This window comes from Scatophagus argus, chromosome 3 (genome assembly GCF_020382885.2).
Source record: "Scatophagus argus isolate fScaArg1 chromosome 3, fScaArg1.pri, whole genome shotgun sequence".
NCBI lineage: Eukaryota > Metazoa > Chordata > Actinopteri > Scatophagidae > Scatophagus > Scatophagus argus.
In genome coordinates this window covers 5,003,200-5,024,113 of record NC_058495.1, presented here as the reverse complement: position 1 = coordinate 5,024,113, position 20,914 = coordinate 5,003,200, and the positions used below count along the sequence as shown (strand labels likewise).

The window sequence follows — 20,914 nt, the reverse complement described above, 5'->3', positions numbered from 1 at the left end:
TGGAATAAGTAACAATTGTTTTTTTTTCAAAAAGCCTGTTTTGCTGCTTTGCTGGTGGGATTTTCCACAGAAATATATTGTCGGATTGCTGGCATTTTGCTAGGTGGAGTATTTGTCCACTACATTCCAAGGTCAGTGGGGCAGTTTATTTGTCAAAATGTCCTTGGGCAAGATACTGAATCCCAAACTGCTCTCAGTGGCTGTACCATCTGTGTGTGAGAGCTCATATGAATGGTTATGATATCCTCCATGGTAGCCTTTGTAGTGTATGAATGTGTTCATGAATGGGTGGCTGCTGGCCCATGTTGTAAAGCACTTTGAGTCAGACTAAATACAGTCCGGTTGGCACTTCTGCACTGCTCTTAAACAGTGGCCGCAAGTGGCCCCACTGCTCTACATGCTGTGTCGGCTGCTGTTTTAGAGCTGCAAAGAAGAACTGATTTCCAGAAAGTTAAGATGCGGTTGATTTTACTGGCATTTTTGGCTCAGCGTATTTCCCCTGTCACCCAAAGGATATGCAAAAGACAGATGTCAAGTTTTGCTGACATGTTCAAGTTACACAAGTTGCTTGACGTTTAAAGATATTGGCTATCTGTGCAGTAAAAAATCTACAGTGTTGCATAGGAGTATGTGGGATGCTGCTGGGAAGTAACAGGGTCGTGTAATTCGATTGGTGCGTAGACTTGTGTGCTCACTGATACCTGATCCAGTGTTTTTAGGCTGTATTGGAGGCATTTCCAGTACTGATATTGGCATCAAAACAACCTTACTTACTTAGACTGGTGACAATCATTCAGTCTCTGAAAAATTCCCAACAATTATCTGATTTAAAATTCTGAAATATGAAGCCTTGTTTAGAATATGATAATGAAAATAATCGTGAGGCAGCTGTAGTAACATGTATTCAGATATCACACTAATATCCTAAATTCCTGTAGAAAATATTTCGGTCTTTTAAGGGATTTTGTTAAGACACAGTTAGATCCCAGGTGCTTTGATTATGCCATTTATGAAACATGACAAAAAAGTATTTAACTGGAGTTTGACTGCATTATGAATCACCATATAGCTGTTAATTAAGTGATATCCTCATCTGATAGCACTTTTTGTTTCTTCTTTTTATCACAGGTTCTCAGTGTTGATCAAACCCAGAAATCAGTGCAGGATGTGCTAACACCTGCTGTTGTTCCTCCGGTTTTCCTCTCTGAGATGGAACTCTCTTTGCACGGCTCCCTTTCTAACATATCTAAACTCCACAACACCAGCATGCTACAAAACGCCACTGAGAACTACACCAGCGACCAAGACAATGAAGTCAACCTCCTTGACATCCTGGGCCCAAAACAGTCTCCCTTCTTCCTCCCTGTGACTAGTGTTTACCTTCTCATCTTCCTCATCGGCCTATCAGGAAATCTGCTCACGTGCACAGTGATAGCAAGGCACAAGAAGATGCGCAACCCCACCAACCTCTATCTGGTGAGTCTGGCTGTGTCAGACCTCCTTGTGCTTTTGTTCGGGATGCCCCTTGAGATTTATGACCTGTGGCAGAACTACCCCTTCCCCTTTGGGGAGGGTGGCTGCTACTTCAAGACCTTCCTATTTGAGACGGTCTGTTTTGCCTCAATCCTCAATGTCACAGCTTTGAGCGTGGAAAGGTACATAGCAGTGTTGCACCCGCTCAAAACGCGGTACCTGTCGACTAATCAGCACGCCAAGCGGGTCATCGCCATCGTGTGGCTTGTGTCGATGATCTGCGCAATCCCAAACACTTCTCTGCATGGCATCTTCTACCTGCCAGAGAGGATGGAGGAGTCGGCCATATGCACTGTGCTGAAGCCACTGTGGATCTATAACATGGTTATGCAGATCACTACAGTGTGTTTCTATTTTGTGCCCATGATGGTGATCAGCGTGCTGTACCTGGTGATGGGTCTTCATCTGGGCAGAGAAAGGCGACTTCCCAGTGGGAACTTGGGAAAAAACAGTGGCAGCAATATCCAAAGGAAGCTGAACATGAACGGGCGCAGGAGGCAGGTCAACAAGATGCTTTGTGAGTTTTGTTTTTTTTTTTTCTCTCTTTGTCTCTTCCAATAACATGCCTTACTGTGAACGGCTGCTGTGATCTGTAAGCAGATCCCCTCTAATCCATATTGTCTATGTCAAGACATGTTCACAAAGACAAAACGTGAGAAAAACAAAGAGCAAAAAGGTTTGTCTGCTCTTTGTATGGATCATTTGTATTCTGAAGGGTGTCTTCTTGTTTTACATGCTATTACCTTTGCAGTCGAGATGATGAGATGAGATTTCACAGAATTTAAGTTTTCTTTCTTAACAGTCAATTCTTTATGAGGAGTTTCATTCTAGACTGATGAATCCATCATTTAAATATTATTCTGCCACAAACAAAATAAGCATCAAGCAACACTTGAATTCATCTGAACTTTTCTTTGTGCAAGTAATGATATCCACATCAGCTTAATATGATCTGCCAAGGTTGGAGCATAATTAGTATTTTCACAAATGACATGTCAGGTATTTCTAAAGCCAATCGGAATTTAGCAATATAAAAATCAGACTAACAGCTATTAGTTCACGTTACCATTGAGACGTGAGTATCAGTCAAATCTGATTAAAACATGCTTGATTTGAAACAGATTTTGGGTTCTTAAGACCTATTTGAAAAGTATGGTTCACAAAATATAATTATCTGTTTGAGATGAAGGTTACAATACAAAGGTTTTGCTAAGGTGTAGCATTTTGTTTCCCTTTATATCCGAGTTCCTCATTTAAATGTTACTTACCTGTTTCTGTGGGTCAGTCAAGACAAAATTGTACTGTGCAGCCAACGCTTGCTCAAAGTCATCCAGTTCTAGCGGAAAATTTACAAAAAAAATACACAACATTGTGGAATAAGATGATTTTTCCAATCACTAAGGGGAAGACTTAGTGATCTCACAAAGAAAGAACCAACGTGTCTAATATTTTGCATTTCTCACATCATCTTGTCACTGTGTGGACTGCAAGAAAGTCCAGTGCAAAGTCAGCTTGCTTGCTGCAATATGTCTACCGTTGTAAATAGCCAAACAGCCTGCATCTGCTGCACCACCAACAGGGAGGACATGCTGAGAGCCTTATGCATGGATTATGAGGAGAGGAATGTAAGAGTGCGTTTTCAGCAAGTAAAGCAGCAGCAACCTCTGCTTCTCAGTGACATGTTTGTAAAGTTTTTAAGGCTTCACTGTATTAAGCTTTGTATCAAATTTTGTGTTCACATCAATAATTTTATTCATAAATTAAATCTACATAACCAAATCTTATGAGTTAAGTTTAAATGTGTTATTGAAGTGATTTTGGGTGGTCTATGCTGTGGGCTTGACATTTTTGGCTTGTGACTGTTAAGCCAATATTAGATTTTAACATCTTTTAAACAGCCTCATTCTTTCTTTCCTTTAGCAATTGTGGTCACAGTATTTGGAGTCTGCTGGGCGCCCTTCCACATCGAGCGGCTCCTGTGGAGTTCCATCACCCAGTGGACCGATTTGATGCACAACATTTATCAGTACGTCCACCTCCTGTCAGGTGTCCTATTCTACCTCAGCTCAGCAGTCAACCCTATCATCTACAGTCTACTCTCCACAAGGTTCAGGGAGTGTTTTCGAGAACTCATGTGCTCCCAGGCAGAGGACAATAGCTCTGTCAGAGACTCTCCGCCATCCCCTAAGATTTTACTGGCTCCCTCTCTGTCAAGCTCCCGAGCTCACCCTGAGGGTAAGGATTCCAATACTTTCATCCCTTTGCTGTCTTCTGACATGACACTGAGCATGGACACTGCAATCCTGACATGCACATGTAAAGAGATGACCTGCAAGACCTCTGTGTTCTAACTGAGATTTGTTTTGAACAAGCTAATAAACAGAAATCACTTAAAAGGAATAGTTTGGACATTTTGGGATATATGCTTAAATGATTTCTTACATAGAGTCAGATGAGATACGGATACCACTCTCTTATCTATCAAGAATGAAATGAACATCAGGAGATGGTTTGCGTAGCTTGCCACAAAGACTGGACACAGGGGCAGACAGCTACCCTGGCTCTTTCCGAAGGTAACAAAAGCCACCAACTAGCACTTTTAAATCTCACTCAGTAACACATTAATTAACAAATTATATTGTGTTTGTTTAATCTGTCCAAAATGTCAGATTGATGAACTTATTAGATGTCATTAAAGAGCTTGTAGGAGAATGCAATTTGTTTGTTAGGCTATTATGGGTAACATAGTTCAACAGTGCCTGTATATTCCACCTGCTGTCTTACTGGGTCTGCTGTATGCCTTAGATCAGGGGTCAGCAACCCACGGTTCCGGAGCCACATGCCTTGTTTTAATATTTTGTCGATCAAAATATCCGCGACGTCCTGTTTGCGACACCTGTTGCTGCCAAAAAAGTGACTTATTTTGGCCCCCGGTAAGCTAGCAATGGACAAATCAAAGAAGAGAAAAGTTTCAGACGAAAATAGATCGTTTAATCCCTCATGGACAGATTTGTTTGCTATTGCTGCTGTCAAAACTGGTTTACCGGTATGCTTAATATGTGGTGAGAAAGTAGCAAACATTTTTTTATTTTATTTCATATATATTTTAAGGCTGTACAATTTAACGCTTTAAATTAAATTAATTAATTTTACCGCGCTGTTGTTTTTGTCATAATAATTATTTTTAAAGTCCGTTGCTCACTAGTTACCTAACCGTCGCTCACTTGCTCACAAAAACAAACTGCGAATGCGGGATAAAATTTAAAAGTAATAATTGTCGATGTTAATTAATTAACAGGTTGGCTTGCCCAGCCCTAATGCGTTAACACGTTAACGTTGGTACAGCCCTAATATATTTATACATTATGTTATTTGGAAACAAATGTATAAGTGCCGGTGTCTTTTTCTCTCAAAGTACAAAAGAATTAAGTGTTTTGAGTTGTTAAAAATGGAGAATAAAAATCTGTCGTTTACTGTTTTAAGTTTATTGATTTCATAAAAGTAACATACTATAGTTTTCATATATAAAGCATAAGTTTAAGGAAGCTACAATGTGGTGTTGCTTTCAGTTTAGTGGTTAAATAGATTTTGTGGCTCTGAGTGGGTTTTATTTTGGTGGGAAACAGGGCAAATGGCTCTTTTTATGCTAAAGGTTGCTGACCCCTGCCTTAGAGAGTGAATCCAGAGGGAAAATAAGACAATCATATCTGACTGGAATGATAATTTATTTTTGTTCTTGTTTCACAAATGTGTACATTGCTGGGCAGCAGGTCAAGTAATTCTCTATGTTTTAGTAAAAAAACAAAAAAGGGATGTCATGCTTCATTGTGAGCTTGTTTTTTCTCTTCTTGCACGACCAGCAATCATGTACATGGTTAGATTGGTTGTTGAGCTCTTGTTCACTGTCGTTTTAAGGTTGAAAACTGATTAAAGCTATTGTATAATGCTTAATTTAAAAGCTACAGTAATAAATGTCAAAGCTGTCCACACATAGCTATTATTTTCTTGTTATTTTCTATTTTCAAGGTAATTCCTGGCTGTGTTCGATGTTTTGTAACTTTGATGATTGAAATGTGAATGTAGCATAATGCTGAAGAGTTTTATTCATCATCATGATTGCATTGTGTGATTGTTGCCTTTCTGAAGGCTGCATAAGCACCATCTGACATCTTACCAAAAATAACAAGCCCCAATAACAGCAGAGAATCAACACATGGATTCTTTTGCATATTGGAACAATTTTGTTTCAGAACTGGCTTACACTACTGCATGACCCAAATTACTTTTTCCTCTCTCCATCCATCAGAATGAGCTTCAATCCTTGGGCTGCGACAACAATGCATTACATAGTTCAATGGTGGTTTCAATCATCCACTGCCAAATAAAGTGGATACAATAGATTTATTTTTAGCCAGCACTGACTTCACATTCCGTCAACTTGTTGCACCTGATGCTTCAAGAGTAACATTTCCAATATCTGTTCCATTTCCATCACACTGCCAGACAGGCAATTTCATATGAAAAGTGAAACATCAGCCTTTGCGTTATGAGGGTTATTTTTGTACACTTGAATCTGTCGTTTTCCTGCAGCAGTCTCATTTTGGTGTTAGAGGTCGGAAAAAAATTCTAGTCCATTTTTGGGGATTAAACAGCAAAGAGTCACACAGGCAGCCAAAAGCCTCTCTGTCCTCAATCATGTCATATTGGGGAGCCAAAATATTTTGCATCTTAGTCACATGTAGGTGTGTGATTGTTAAGATTAAATCAGCAGTTCTGTAACCTACCCTTAACAACATCTGTATTGTTGTGAAAGTGATGCATATTCAAGTGCCATGAAAATATCCTAATTTAACCTTCTAACAACCATAGTTCATAGTTTAATAAAGAAATTCTATTAATTGTTTTCCTCTCACCAATGAAGGATGAATATGTATGAGCCGATGAGTTCGTGGAACTGCCCAAGAATTGAAAATAATTAAATGTGCATAAATATTCATGTAAATGACCACAACAGGAGTTTGTTGTGAGCCAGTTCTGCTGTTTTCTCTCATAAAAACTCAAAGACAGAAGAGGTCAAGACTATGTTTGAGTGGTTTAAATGCAAGCCAGAAAAACACATGTACCATATCACCATAATGTGGATGTTCATTAGGAGGCATAATAAAGGACAGTCATATACATCATTCAGCAGAAAGGATTAATTTTCTGTGCAAGACATTATACAGGTTTCTGTCTCTCTCTGTGCTCTCACAATCCCACCTTCAACTCAGACTTTTCCATTTGGTTTTATACATTCACAACCTTTTTGTTGACCTTCACATATCCCAAGGACATACCATTTGTCTGTAGGATGCATCATTGCTGCAGTTCAACTTGAGAAGGAAGGCCTGCGGGCTATTCTGACCACATTATATGTGTTCAGTCCTGGTGCATCAAAACCAGGAGACAAACCCTGCTTGTCAAACATATAGAAGTTAAATAACTGGCCATCTTGGGCTTCCAAGGACACTGAGGCCGTGCCTACTTGCAAAACACAAGGGTACTCTTTCTCAAAAACCACTCTGAAAACCCGATCAACCAGGTAGTTGAGTTTTATTGTCCTGTACTTCTCTGGGATCAGCTCTTCAATCTGAGGCCCAAACTGCTGCATGATCAGAACTCTGTCTGGCCCAACTTTGATCTCATAGAAGGTGATGTTGCTGTAGGTGAAAAATCCAATATAAGGATCTGGGTTTGGTGGAGCAAAGAGGACCTTTTTGGCCTCCCTGAAGGCTTTTTCTATGGCTGGGATGATGTGGTTGTAGGCCTTGGTGACCACATCCTGGTTCTGAGACCGGCTACCAGCCATTAGAACCACCAGGCCAAGTTTCAGTCTGGGCACCAAGGAGAAGGTGGCTGAGTAGCCATCGAGATCACCATCTTTACGCACCACCTCGTAGCCCATCTGTTCGTTAACCTCCCATGGTGTCCCAGTATGGTTGGCAAAGTAGTCCTTATCGCACCTGAAGAGTGGGGTCAACATGATCTTCAAAGAGTCTGGCTCCAACAGCTTGCGGTGATAAGCACCCAGCAGCATCATGGCGAGCTTGGCCATGTCCGCTGCTGTGGAGAACATCTGACCAGAAGGTCGGTACCAGCCCAGGTCATAGAGTGGAGCTGGTTTTCCGTTAGAGTACACTCCCACCGCTGTTTGCCCCTGGAGCCCTGGGGTGATGTCAAAGCCAGTGTCCTCCATCCCCAGCCGGTCCAGGATGTTGTCTGTGATCCATCGCTGGTAGTCAACTGCAGCCACTCGCTCAGCCATCACATGAGCCAGCAGCGAGAATGCAAGGTTACTGTAGTGACATCTGGAAGGAAGTTAAAGACACAGAAAGTGTCTCAAAAATCTGGTTGTTCATGCAGATTTTCCATGCTGGCATTTTGCACCTATCTTGGAGGAATAGTTCAGTAATTGGGAAATGAGAAGATCAATACCACTCTGTAGGAAGGATACAAAAGCTACAGCTACAGGATGCTTAGCTTAGTTTGACATAAAGCCTGAAAAGGAGGAAACAACCTGGCATATATTTTCCAACCTGCTCTGCCAAAGCTCACTAATTAATACGTCACATGTTCTTTGTTTAATCTGTGCAAAAACTGAAATGCACATTGGAACTACACATGAACATTTAAGCTAACTGTTGTGCATCAGATGATGATGTTGATGAAGTTTAATATTTTACATGGTCCTTAATAAATAAAATTAATTTAGTAAAGTAAACAACCAAAGAGAACTCAGAAGTCAGTACCTCTGGCTTAGTTAGTCCAAAAAGCAAAAAACTTAAAGAACTCAGTGCCAAAGGTCGCTCCCGTGTAGGTTTATTGTAAAAATTTAGGTCTCTGAGTTATTTAAATTTTATTTGAGCAATTTTTTTACTTGAAGGTCAAATATTTTACCTATCAGCACAATATGCACACATGTGTGCAAATGCATTTTTTTAAAAAGGAAATATACGGCATGTTTTATGTCAGAAGTGGTGTACGATAATATTTTTAACAGTGGCAACAGTGTGTTAGTTGAGAAAAAAGATTTTATATATGTTGGAATCCCGGCACCTTCAAATATACACCGAGTAATACTAAATCAGTAAACAAACAATAATAAATAAGTAATAATAAAGATATGCCTTTTCATACAATTTACCGTTCCATATTGTGTAACAAAATGTACATTTTGAAATACTGTAATTAAGACAGTATAACAAATCTTACTTGGTGCCTGGGTCTGCGACAAGAACGTCATCTTGAAGCAGATTGATTGCAGATTGTGTTTTTCCTTTCCAAAGCAGATTTGTGGCCCGGAGTCTCCTGGGTAGGCCTGGATCAGCCCAAAGTAAATCAGTGTTAAATTTTAAAAAAAAACCAAAAATTAAGATTAACACAAAAAAACAGTAAATATATCCGACAGATTGTGTTTGTATTCACCAGTATCTTGTTATAAATAATGACTTAAATTATTTACTATATATATATATATATATAGACCTATATATAGACCTAAGGTCATAGGTCTATATATAGTATTATTGTATATTGTATCTGATTAGATCTCACAGCCTTGTGTCATATCACAGCATTTCTCAGCTCATAGGTATTCCATTTGAAGGTGCTCTGTAAAATCCTCTGTATGTACCTGAGAGCTGACTGGCCATCCTTCGAAGGGTGACTGAAGAAGAGCGGATCTGAACCTCTCCACTGTCCAGAAATATCAGACCATCTGTCACATATTTTAACTCCGAGTCCCGTGTTTTCCCCAAAGGGTTTTTGATGGTGAAGTTCTCCACGTATTTCTCCAGAGGATCATCTAGGGAGCCAATCTTCCCTTCCTCCCACAGCCTGTAGAGCATCAGCGTCGGGAAGATTTTAGATAAGCTGGCAATTCTGAAAGACAGATAACAGAGCAAAGCAACTGTTTAATGATCTCACAGAAAATACCTCACAAATGTATTTATGTTGGCACACATTAATAAAAAAAATCTCTCATAGTGGACTGTGTAACAGAAGTACACAACACTATAACAGTAAACTAACTAAAAGTATTTTGAGTCAGATTAAAATAGAGCTATTGTTAGCACCTTTGCAGTTCCTGTTCAGAACAGGCTAACTATTGCTGTGTTGTCTTGAAAACCTTCCATCCAAACACTGACTGCACACTGTTATCTAAATTAGTCAATGCCTCTTTTAGAATGACCACTGCTGCTGAGAGAGAGGGTTAACTCAGCTAAAAACAAAACTAGTGTGGTGCTTTGGAGACTGTGGTGCTTTGGAGAGCGCAATATTTATTGTACCCTTAAACTGATATTGATTTTCTTTTTGTTTTACTATTTTTTTCATTATAAATAAACCAACAGTCCAAATCTACACCTTGGTGTATGGTTGGTGACTCCACCGAACATCAGCTGTACTCCTAACTACCCATAAGTAAAGAAGGATTTTAATGTAAAAGCTGTTCAAAGTACAGGTAGATGTTAAAAAGGGTTGTTTTGATTGCAAACACTCAAAATATTGTCAGTTCCCACTACTTACTCTTGAACTCTCACAGTAATCTGCGCATCCACTTGCACTTAACAAGTTACATAAGAAAATTGTGGAAAAATGACTGGAATGGAACATTAGCCCTTTCAAGAGCAGCTGTGAATAAGTCAAAGCACTGAGAGTACATCTGAACTCAGTGGATCTTTATGCACTCATTTTAAATGTCACATCTTTAGAGATTTAAATTATATGGTTTGGCTGCAGACTTACTGAGGCCAGACATTATGTCTGCGCATTTGTACAATGTCTCACTGCATTTTCCAGTCAGATTTAACATATAGAAGAATTTAGCCACATCTTATTTTATTATGTTTCCTTTTCTGTACTTGATGAATTTATTCTATAAAATTTTCATTGCACTAAATTGTTTAATCTTTATTTTTTTTGTAAATCACCTGTAAATTGTGTACTCATTGGGGGGTCCCGAGAGAGGGTCACTGCCATTTCTTTTTCCAAAGTTGCCAGTCCACAAAACAGTGTCATTTAAGATCACAATGGCCGACAGAGAGGGAAGGCTGATGGGATTGACATTCTGCCGCAGCAAAACATCCACCTGGATGAGACAGAGCAAGAAGTGAGTAGTTTATTCTTGAAGTTATAACATTTATGAACATTTTTTCCCCTTTAAAATTGAGTTTAAAATATTGTTAATTGAGTCTGCACATTTTCAGACATTTCAAAATTTGTTTTAAAATTGAGAATTCGTTTTATGTCAGTTTGGCAGGACAGCATGTCTTACGTCTTTTCATACTTTCTTTGAGTGTTTTCATTTTTTGGATAAATTGGTAAAATGGCTGGCTTGTTATTTCTCGCAATTAAAGTAGTGTGTATTTTAGGCCTCACATTTCAAATTCATCAGAGAAAGAGCCCTGTCAAATATCTCAGATGATTTCATTTAAATAATTTATCTTTCATGGTTCTTTTTTCAACACGTTTAATAATTTATTTAAATTAACAAAAAAGAACACCACAACGAACATCCCCTACCTTCTGCTGTCACTCAATAAATAACTGCAGAGCAACGCAATTGAAAGCACTTAGAAATGTCAAGTGAAACTGAGGAATGAAAAACACCGTTCTAGTGAGAGGTCCAGCATGTCGAGGCCAGACCCATGCCCAGTGGTGAAAAAAGATCATTTCACCGGCACTTGTCTTATTCAGTAGGAGAGTGAGGGCAGGACAGTTAACTCAGTATTAAGTATCAGGTGGATTTTGGATCAGTTTTAACTGTTAACTGGACTAATACACCAAAACTAAATTTTTTTTTTTTTTTCTGCAGAACAACTACTTTTATGTTTGCTTTAGATACATTTGGCTCATAATACTATAGTAGCTTAGTAGTGTTTTAGAATACATAACTTTTAAATACATAACTTTGAATAGCATTTTACAATGTGGCATACTTTTACTTGAAGACCCTGAATGCTTCCACCACCACTGCAGGACAGATGATGTAAATTCCTTTAGTTATAGGTGACATAAATCCATGTGTTGGTGGTTTCTAACAGCAATACAACATATCGAAAGAGGCACAGTCAAGATTAACACTTACGCAGTTTGTATTGACAGCACCAATGTACTGTTTCACAATATTTTTAAACTTCGTTCAGTGTGCTTTTACTTTGACAAGGGTCCCTTATTAGCTGCAATATGAAATCCTGGAGCAATTACTTTGATGTCCCACTTCGCAAAAGATATTAGTTTAATGAGCACAGTCTATCAATTATATTCCATTTGGAGAAATGTTAAATGAAGGTAAACCAAAATTATTCTTCAAAATGAACTGCCAAAAGATTGAATTAATTAAAGGTAGACAGCAGCAAAAGACAACTTGTCATTATAATGAATATCAAATGGTTCTTCTGATTGGTTTTCATTTTCAGTTTGCTTTAGGTGTTTGGTGACAGAGATGAAAGGCTTTTTTTCAGTACAAGTAAACTGAAATCTAATCGGTAAACCTCTGCCAGCTTCATATTAATGAGCCAAATTTTGGAGCTGATATTAATTTTTTGCTTCACTACATACGGTTATGTCCTCATCACTAATGTGCACCCACTACTCTTTATTCTCAGGTTCTCATTTGGATGATCTAGTGTGAACACCGTTGACGTATAGAAAAACAACCTTTTGCTCAGACACTCCATTTTTCATCTACTATATCTTTAATCTCCTTCTGTCAAAGGCAACGGCATTTGGTGTGAAGGATTACCACAGTCAGCTTGTAAATTTCCTCAGACTTGAGTTGACATGACAAAAACACGACCTCAGATTTAAACCTGTACATGATGAACAACTCTTCTCACCTTTTCCAGGGCCTCTTTCAGACTAGGGATAGGGTGCTCCAGTGGGAGAGGCTCGGGAAAACGGGGGCACATCATCTCTGATTTGGCATTGCGACCCATCTCCTCACCTGGGTGGTGGATGGGAAATGAGAAAGGAAAAAGATAAAATGAAAGAGCCACCAGGGGACAGACTATTGTAATTTCCACTTGCTATTTAATAGCATAATGTATTGACAGAGCAACAACATACAACAACATAATGTGATATATTATCTAGCTTAGGGATTCATTAATTCCCTCCTTATGATTCATGTTGATCTTACAGGAAACAATTTGATAGGATGTACAACAAGATAAAAAGAGATGCAGCCTTGTCCCAGTGTGAACTCTGTATGAATAAGGATGTGTCAGTGTGCTCCATTGTAGCTTCAGGTCTCCATTTACCTTTTCATTCTAAATGACTGCCATACATGAAAAATTAGTTTTTTGGAACATAAAAAGATGTATCACTCATTGGAAAATATGAATCAGAGGCCTTGCTTTTCCTATTAATAATGTCACCTAATGTTGCTTTATCATGCAGAGATTACAAACGTGGACCTTGTTTGGAGAATAAATCATCTTGGCTGCGTGCCTTGTTTGACACTAAGGAGTCTGATGAGGTTCTATAATTAGGTGTCACCACATTTAAACCAAACTTAATGATTGAAAGCACTGCTTGTACAGCTGGCAGTTGGAGGACACATTCTGACTCTGTGTTTGACATTTACGTTGATCTTGAGGGGGCAATCCTGAATGTTATTTGCACTCTTTGATTTAGAAAAAAAAAAAAAAGAAAACTTGTACTGCTTGTTGTCAAGTCCAGTTGTTCAGCCTGTTTTAAACGACAGCCATCTGTGATCTTACACTTGTAATGGTACTGCCAATTATTCACACTGGCAGAATCTGGGGGATAACACTTTGTCAAGATAAAGATCACATAATTGCAAGTTTGTTTTATCTATTCATTGTGAGATCTATATCTCTTAATTATGAGAAAGGAATCTGTTGATTATCAAAGCTGCAGCTGGAAGTGCAGAGTGGGTCTCCGTGGCCGTCAGATCAGATGAGAAATAGCAACTTTGCATGTTGACAGATTCAGTGTTGAATGTCATAAACAGGGAAGAATCTGCAGTCACACATTCCCTGTGTGACAGACTATAATTTTGTTGATTTAAGTTAACTTCAATAAAAATAGGGGGTGTAAGAGGGGGTGTTCTAATGCACTGCTTCAAAATCCCACTCGCCATATAATAACAGCTCTTTCAGTTTCAGTACGTTTTCACCTGCCAGCAACAATATTACAGAGACTTTTTTATCTGTATCAAAAAACATCTCATATGTAATGTGATCCACCTCCTGTTATCAGTGGTGTTTAGTCTTACCTGGCTGAAGTTTTGGCAGCTGATACTGCCAGAGGAAACATCCAGTCATCACCAGTGATAAAACGAGGAAGAACACCAAACCCAGCTGGGTCCATTTCACCTTCATCTTGCCGCTTTTAGTGAGTCCTTCGAATGTAATGGTAGCAGCAGGCGCAGCTACAGCAGGAGTTGGCTTTAATATAAACACACAACAACACACGGTAAGCAAGGAATGTGTTTAAGATTCAGGACGTGCACTGACGAAAGTTTGTCCTTTCTGAAGGGTGGGACCACAGATTCTTTGCCATGTTAAGTTTTGTTGTAAGAGCAGGCAAAAATTCCTGTCAGCTTATATAGCTACACAAGTGATCCCTGTTGCACTTAGCGGTACTCACCACCTGATGCTTCACAGGCTAGTGCAGAGCAGGATTATCAGTGACACAGAAATCTTCTTATCACTCAATCAACATCCTAAACATTTACTCAGACTTAGTTCTAAGGATTCCTACACTCCAAAGGCAGTAAAGGGTGTTCCTTGGAGGTTTTGCTGAGCAAGAGGAAGGCACAGACCCGGACTCCCATCTCTGTTGTCTCACTGACTGTGCTGTAATCCCAGGCCATCGGTGCTCCCATCCCTCACAATTCAATTTCCTCTCCTGCAGCCACAGGCTGTTGACATCATAATCCCCAGATTTACTCCACCAAAGCAGGCGGGGAACTTCTAATCCCTAATCCCCGTGAATCAATTCACTTCAGTCCAGCTTCGCCTTGTGGAGCCCACCACCGAGCCGTGCAAGCTGACAAAGATGGCACCCACTCAGCCAACGCAAGACAAGATAGTGTGAGGGGTTGTGCCCTTTAGCCAGAGCATGAGCTGAAATGCACAATCACTTGGATGCCAAGAATTTGGATCAGCTGTGTGAGAGAATGACAGATGATTTTGGGTGTTGAGTAGAACTGAGATAACAACATGGAATCAGACGTGCTGCCTTCGTCTTCATTCTAATCGCTGTCAGCTTTGTTAAATTTCAAATTTGGAAACACAGTCACAGCAATAACAGTTAATTTGGTTCCTTGCAAACAATATACACAAATGACTTCTTTGTTCACTTAGGACAGATTAAAGCAACCAAAGCCTTGTACTGTTCTTGCAAAAAGGGAGAGCTGATGGAACATGAAAATTGGGTGGTGTGTTTCTAGTCTGTCTTGTTGTCTTGTTGGGGGTTCACTAAAAATATCCCTAAAAAACGATAAAATCGATAAATCCCTACAACTGGCGACAGTCACTTTTTTACATGGCAGTCAGTGACAGTCAATGTAAAACACACTTCACTAGTATTACTAAAAGTTTCAGCTTATCTTACTTTGACATTCAAGAGAAATGCTTATGGGTTCTAATCCAGCTCCTCTGATCTCCTTAGTGGGCTGTAGGGTTGGATGATATAATGATACATATCATGAGATGAGAGAGATTTACTCTTCAGACTGAGGTACTTTTCATTTTAATATCTGTGGTTTGCCATTCCAGGCAATACTGCCATAAAATAAAAATCAAAAATGTATTTTATTAACTAAATCAATTAATTACATTTATTAAGAATATAAAAATAGAATAATAGTGTTATTATTTTTGCATGAGCTCCAACTTCTCTGGTAGGGAAGTAGGTCCTACAGAGCACTCTATGCCAAAACAACCACACACAAGATCACTTTCTTTCCACAGGGCATCACTCTGATGAACATCTAAATCAGTCATGTACTATCAGTAACCATTAGGATACATTTTATAGTTTAAATACACACTTTTTTTTAAATGCACACATCATCATCATCTTCATCGTTGTCATCGTTAAATACAGAGACATATATATATATATATATGTAAATATGGCGCATATTAACAAGCTCTTTACGTATATAAAGCAACAGATTAAATTAATAATTCTGTATTTATTCCAGCCCACTGAACTGTTGTATTATTGTTCATAATTTACAGAAACAGAGAGAGACAGAAACAAAACATAAAGACTGACCCATCCTCCAGTCAGGCTGCTTAGTGCATTTGGTGTTTCTTGTTTTTCATTCTGCTAGTTTTTTTGATGGTACCTTCATGTTTCCTGTCGCCGTCTCTGTTTCTGCCACTGTGATTGTCTAGTTAGGTTCACCTGTGTTTAATTCTGTCAGTGTATAGACAGTATGTGATATGTATGTTGTGCTCTCTCTGTTCAGAAGTCACCTCATCGTGTTCCATTGTGTCTCCGGTATTCTTTTTTGTGTTTTGACCTCCCAGCTTTTTGGACCTCAACTAAACTCCCACTTAAAATTGAAGCATGTTCTCTGAGCTGTGCTTGAGGAAGTTAAATTATCTTGTTATAATTTCTTAAAATGAGATCTAAGTCTTTTCCCTCATTTAAAAATACATCTACAAATATGCATATGCATATAAAAAATTTAATTGCTGGTAGCAAGATGTCTCTTGATGAAAATGCCCATTCTCAGTGCATGATTGCTGGAGGCTTTAGGTTTCCACATCACACATATCTAAGTTATATTTAGGATCAAGCTTGGTTTCATATACCTTTATGAATCAGCCACAAAACAAAGCTGAAAAAGCTGCCCCTGAACATAGGGAAACCTGTGATGACTGAGCCATGAACCATGGTGCTCCGCTGGCCCAGCCCAAAAGAACGACATGGAGCTGCTGACCCACTGGCCCACTGGCTCTCTCTCTGAGGGTGACAGGCACTAGACGTGTGGGGATATCTACAGGTCCCTGGGTGAGCACCACTGTGTCAGCCAATGAGACGCAGTGGGTCGCTGCGAGTAAGGCTCTGGTTTTTGCATGTGCTTAGGCACTGAACAGCAGGTCAGAGTGCTCTGATAGACAGGCCAATTGTGTCGTCAACCATTATGTGGAAATGCTTTTAATTTACCAGTCTATCTACATTCTAACCCTCACTTAAGGTCATGAGCTCTGGGTCGTGACCAAGGAATGAGAATGTGGATACAAGCAACCAAGGTACAAGAATGAGGTTATTTTCCCTAGAATGGCTCAGCTCAGACTTGGAGATAAGGTGAGGGGATCAGACACCCAGAGGGAGCTCGACGTAGAGCCTTTGTTCTTTTGCACTGACATGGGCCAGCTGAAGAGGCTTGGACATCTGATACAGATGCCTCCTGGGCACCTCACTTTGGAGGTTTCTTAGCGTAGAACTAGCTGACGGGATTGCATATCTTATCTTATCTGGATGGATGGATGGATGGATGGAGGGAGGGAAAGAGAAACTGGAGGGTCTTCAAGCAAAGGGACAACAAGCTAAACATGTTTTTGACTGTAAGGGGGACCATGAGAATTTCCATTCGGGGATAAATAAAGGAATTCTGAGCATGAAAACCTTCTGGCAAAATTGGATTTACAGGATTTTTAATAGGGTTGACATTTAATTCACATGATTATCCAGAACGTACAGAGCTGCAAAAAAGAACAGGTGAGAATCTGGTTACACAATGTCTATGACTATTTGAAATTCTATTTAACCTTACAGATGTGGTTTGACTTATATATCTACTGTGAAAATCTTGGTAATTGATACAATTTTTATCCATCATTGGGAACATCCAGTGACTATCATTGCTTCACTAAGCTTAATCACAAGATATTAATGGTTTGGTCAAAGCTCAGTAATGTACTTTGATGATTATAGGTATGATGATGGGATGTGGGAAGATGTACGTATGTAATGAAAGTGTGAAAGCAAGCTGTGGCTGATCCTGGTTACATAACGTGTGATAGCTGGAGAGCACAACAGCTGGCCCGTTTCACCAGAGTCAGGACCCACACACACACACACTCCTCCCTTTATCCACCGCAGCACTTACTCACAGCAGTTTACATGTGTTTGTGTGTCTGAGGGTGTTTGTGTTTGTTTGTGTACAGGCATGAGTTTGTACAGCTCATATGTGTGTGAGGTGGCTGCTTTTACCTGTGCTTGAATCCCGTCCACTGATGCCTCTCTGAGGACTTTGCTCCCTGCCTTACCCATGGTTTGGCTGCACCAGCTGTTACACGAAAAACAAAAACAAGCAGTTACAGCTCTTACATGTGGTGCAAGTGTTTCTTGGTCTTGTTTCATTACAGTAAGATGGAAGGTTTAGTATCTTGGAATATTCTTGCATGCTGTGATTTTGCTGTCAGCACAGCACATTAAAAGATATTGAAGTAGAGAATTCAAATCATGTACATGCATATCCTGTTCAGTGCTACTTGGGACAGTGTTCTTCCATTACCAGGTGTTTTCCTGGTGTGAACTTGAACAGACTTCACTTTTGGAAATGAAGCATCCTTCTCTCCCATAGATGTATTATGGGAACTTAAGCACACTTCCTCTGGAGTGTAAGTGGATACTTTCACTGGGAGGGATGATCCAAAGAATTCGGATCTTTAACCAGGCTGAGCTTTTTGCATTCAGTCACATGTCAATACCAGCACTGCAACTAAATTCCACTTTCTGGCAAGCTGTGCACCATTGTTGTTTTTGCTAGCAGATTGGTAATGAATGAAAACCCAGTGAATGTTGAAGCTCAGTCTTGCATCTGTGCGTGGCCAGAGGTTTCTGCTTTTGCCATCAGCTTTTTCAGTTTCCCATCATTCTCTGTGTTTGTGGTTTCTCAAGAACTTTCAGGCCCAAGAAGGGCTGTCTATCCTCTTAAACTAAGAAAAACAGTGTGCTTAAGGAGCATCCTTTTCCCGAAAGAGTGACACTGATCACAAGCTTGGATCTGATTGGTTAGTTATTAAGCACTCTTCATTCCAATTTCTTCACCTTGGGACTTTTTCAGTTTCTTGCAGTTCATCAGAATTCTTCATAGTTCTCAGACTTGCTCAGTTCTGGAGGAAACTAATGTTTTTATCCATTTTCTATACCGCTTATCTGTCAGGGTTGCGGGGGAGCTGGAGCCTATCCCAGCTGACTACGGGCGAGAGGCGGGGTTCACCCTGGACTGGTCGCCAGTCAATCGCAGGGCCGACACACAAAGACAGACAACCACACACTCTCACATTCACACCTAGGGGCAATGTAGAGTAGCCAATTAACCTAATGTGCATGTTTTTGGTATTGTGGGAGGAGAAAACCCACACAGGCACAGGGAGAACATGCAAACTCCACATAGAAGGGCCCAGACCGGGATTCAAACCTGGAACCCTCTTGCTATGAGGCGACAGTGCTAACCACTGCACCACTATTGTTTTTATCCTACATGAAAACATTACACAGCTGATGCGGCGCAAAAGAGCCACAGTTAAAACTACCTTCTGACAAGTGTCTCTTCCATCCTGCCCGACTCCCAACAATTAAAGCTCAAAGATTTGCCTGGAGGTTTTCCAAATCTTGTGGACATTACCCATTAACTGAAACTCTTCAGGTGGACCAGTATTATTCATCACTACACTGCCACATATAGAATTCCATTTTCAATGCCATTCTCTTGTGTGGATACACAGTGCCTTTGGTATACTGTCTCCAGCAGCCTACAAGCAAAGTTAGCTTACCATCTGTATAGATTGTGATGGTAAACTGTTATTAACGGTCTAGGAGACAAAATCGGTTGAATTTGCAGCTTACAATGTTCTATGATGCTTTTGTTAAACCTCTTTCTTTCTCAGACTGCTCTCTGTCTTTTTGAACAGCAATATGAAATCTCTTTCAATCAACAACTATTCAGACTTACCATCATATTGTGTATGTGTTGCAGTCCTGGATGTGCAAACAAGTATGAGGCTAGTTTGACCATTTGTCGCACAGACTTTACTGCTTTTTCTTTTTAGTTGGAGCAATATCTTGAGCTACACAGAGGCACGCAGAGTTCACATGAAGTTGATCCCCTGCTGCCTTTAACAAGCTCAAAGTGTACACAGGAACTGAAATAGATTTTAACCTTCTGCCCCTTTTCTTCAAATTAAAGAAAGTAATATGTGGACATTTCCTTAGAAAGCACCAAAGACCAAATAGCAGGAGTCGTGTGTGCCTGTTCATGAAAAGACTGGAAATAAAATAACATGGGTATTTTCTTCATTCAGAGGTGACATTACCTCTGTGATGACATTTAGGCGTTGACTGATGACTGAACCGTTGTGAAAGAAGTATGAATGTAAGGTCAGCTACTCACAGTATGATTAGAACGGTGGACTCTGTATATTCAGCTTCAATCTTACTAGCCAGAAGCGCAAAAATGAAAACTAACAAACAAATAAAGTGCATAGTGTGACATTTCACATTTCTAGTCCTCCAAACAAATCAAAATTCCATCAGATATACAGCACGAAGCTAAAAGTTGACCTGGCATTTTGGTACTAAAATTAAGCGCTGGCCAGGCTGCATCATTACAACAGAGTCGTTTGTTTGTTTATTGGAAATGATGATCCTGTAGCTGAAAAAGGTCTCTTTACATACTCATTTCCATGTTATATCAATTTTAAAGGTGAAGTGATAAACATTTCTGTAGTATTGTGCACAGTGCATTATAGCATTCACTCTTTAAATTTCTGGGTTTTATTTTCTGGTTAAAAATCTCAACTAATTTATGTATTGATTAGCCCCAGTGCTGTTGCTCATATGGGCAGATAATCAGTACAGTGTGTTAAAGATGTAGACATGATGAGTCTATAGTAAGACATGTGTCAGCTGATAAGATATAAGCTAAGTAATGAAAAAGGCTTTCACCCCAAATGACCTGTAGTTAGTAAAAAAAAAAAAATCTAAGAAAAGTAACTGTATCTCTAATACCTCTCATTAGGATGACATGTAGTGATGTCTTATTGTTTCAGAGTGATAGTCACTTTGTGTCAGGTAAAATTCATGCCTACATTTAAAGCCACTGTAATATTTTTTGCATGAAGTAATAACAATATGCAACAACAAACTTAAGTCATCATTATCGAGGGTTTCTAATTCATTCACTTTTAAAGACGAGAACAGATCTCATGTTTGTACACGAAGTGATGCGTCACATTTACAAAGCATCAAGAATCAAGGCTGTGGAAAAACATGTTACATAATCTGTATTTTAAGCCATGAGACATAATGCATTGATCAGTTCCTTGTACACTTACCTCAGATTCTG

General features: G+C 39.5%; 2 protein-coding genes across 2 annotated transcripts; one reads left to right on the top strand and one right to left on the bottom strand.

The window, feature by feature from the left end:
* The first annotated feature begins 1,140 nt into the window (after nt 1–1,140).
* nmur3 (neuromedin U receptor 3) lies at nt 1,141–4,721 on the top strand. The gene is made up of 2 exons (XM_046382540.1): nt 1,141–2,050; nt 3,454–4,721. The coding sequence occupies exons 1-2, from the start codon at nt 1,210–1,212 to the stop codon at nt 3,882–3,884; spliced, it is 1,272 nt and encodes a 423-aa protein (XP_046238496.1). The 5' UTR covers nt 1,141–1,209; the 3' UTR covers nt 3,885–4,721.
* A 906-nt stretch (nt 4,722–5,627) lies between these two features.
* Nucleotides 5,628–17,886, bottom strand: lactbl1b (lactamase, beta-like 1b). Its single transcript, XM_046382527.1, has 7 exons — nt 17,776–17,886; nt 13,814–13,985; nt 12,411–12,517; nt 10,503–10,660; nt 9,206–9,453; nt 8,785–8,890; nt 5,628–7,880 (listed from the first exon to the last, which is right to left on the bottom strand). Exons 1-7 carry the CDS (start codon nt 17,833–17,835, stop codon nt 6,902–6,904), a joined length of 1,830 nt encoding a protein of 609 aa, XP_046238483.1. The 5' UTR covers nt 17,836–17,886; the 3' UTR covers nt 5,628–6,901.
* Nucleotides 17,887–20,914: the final 3,028 nt, after the last annotated feature.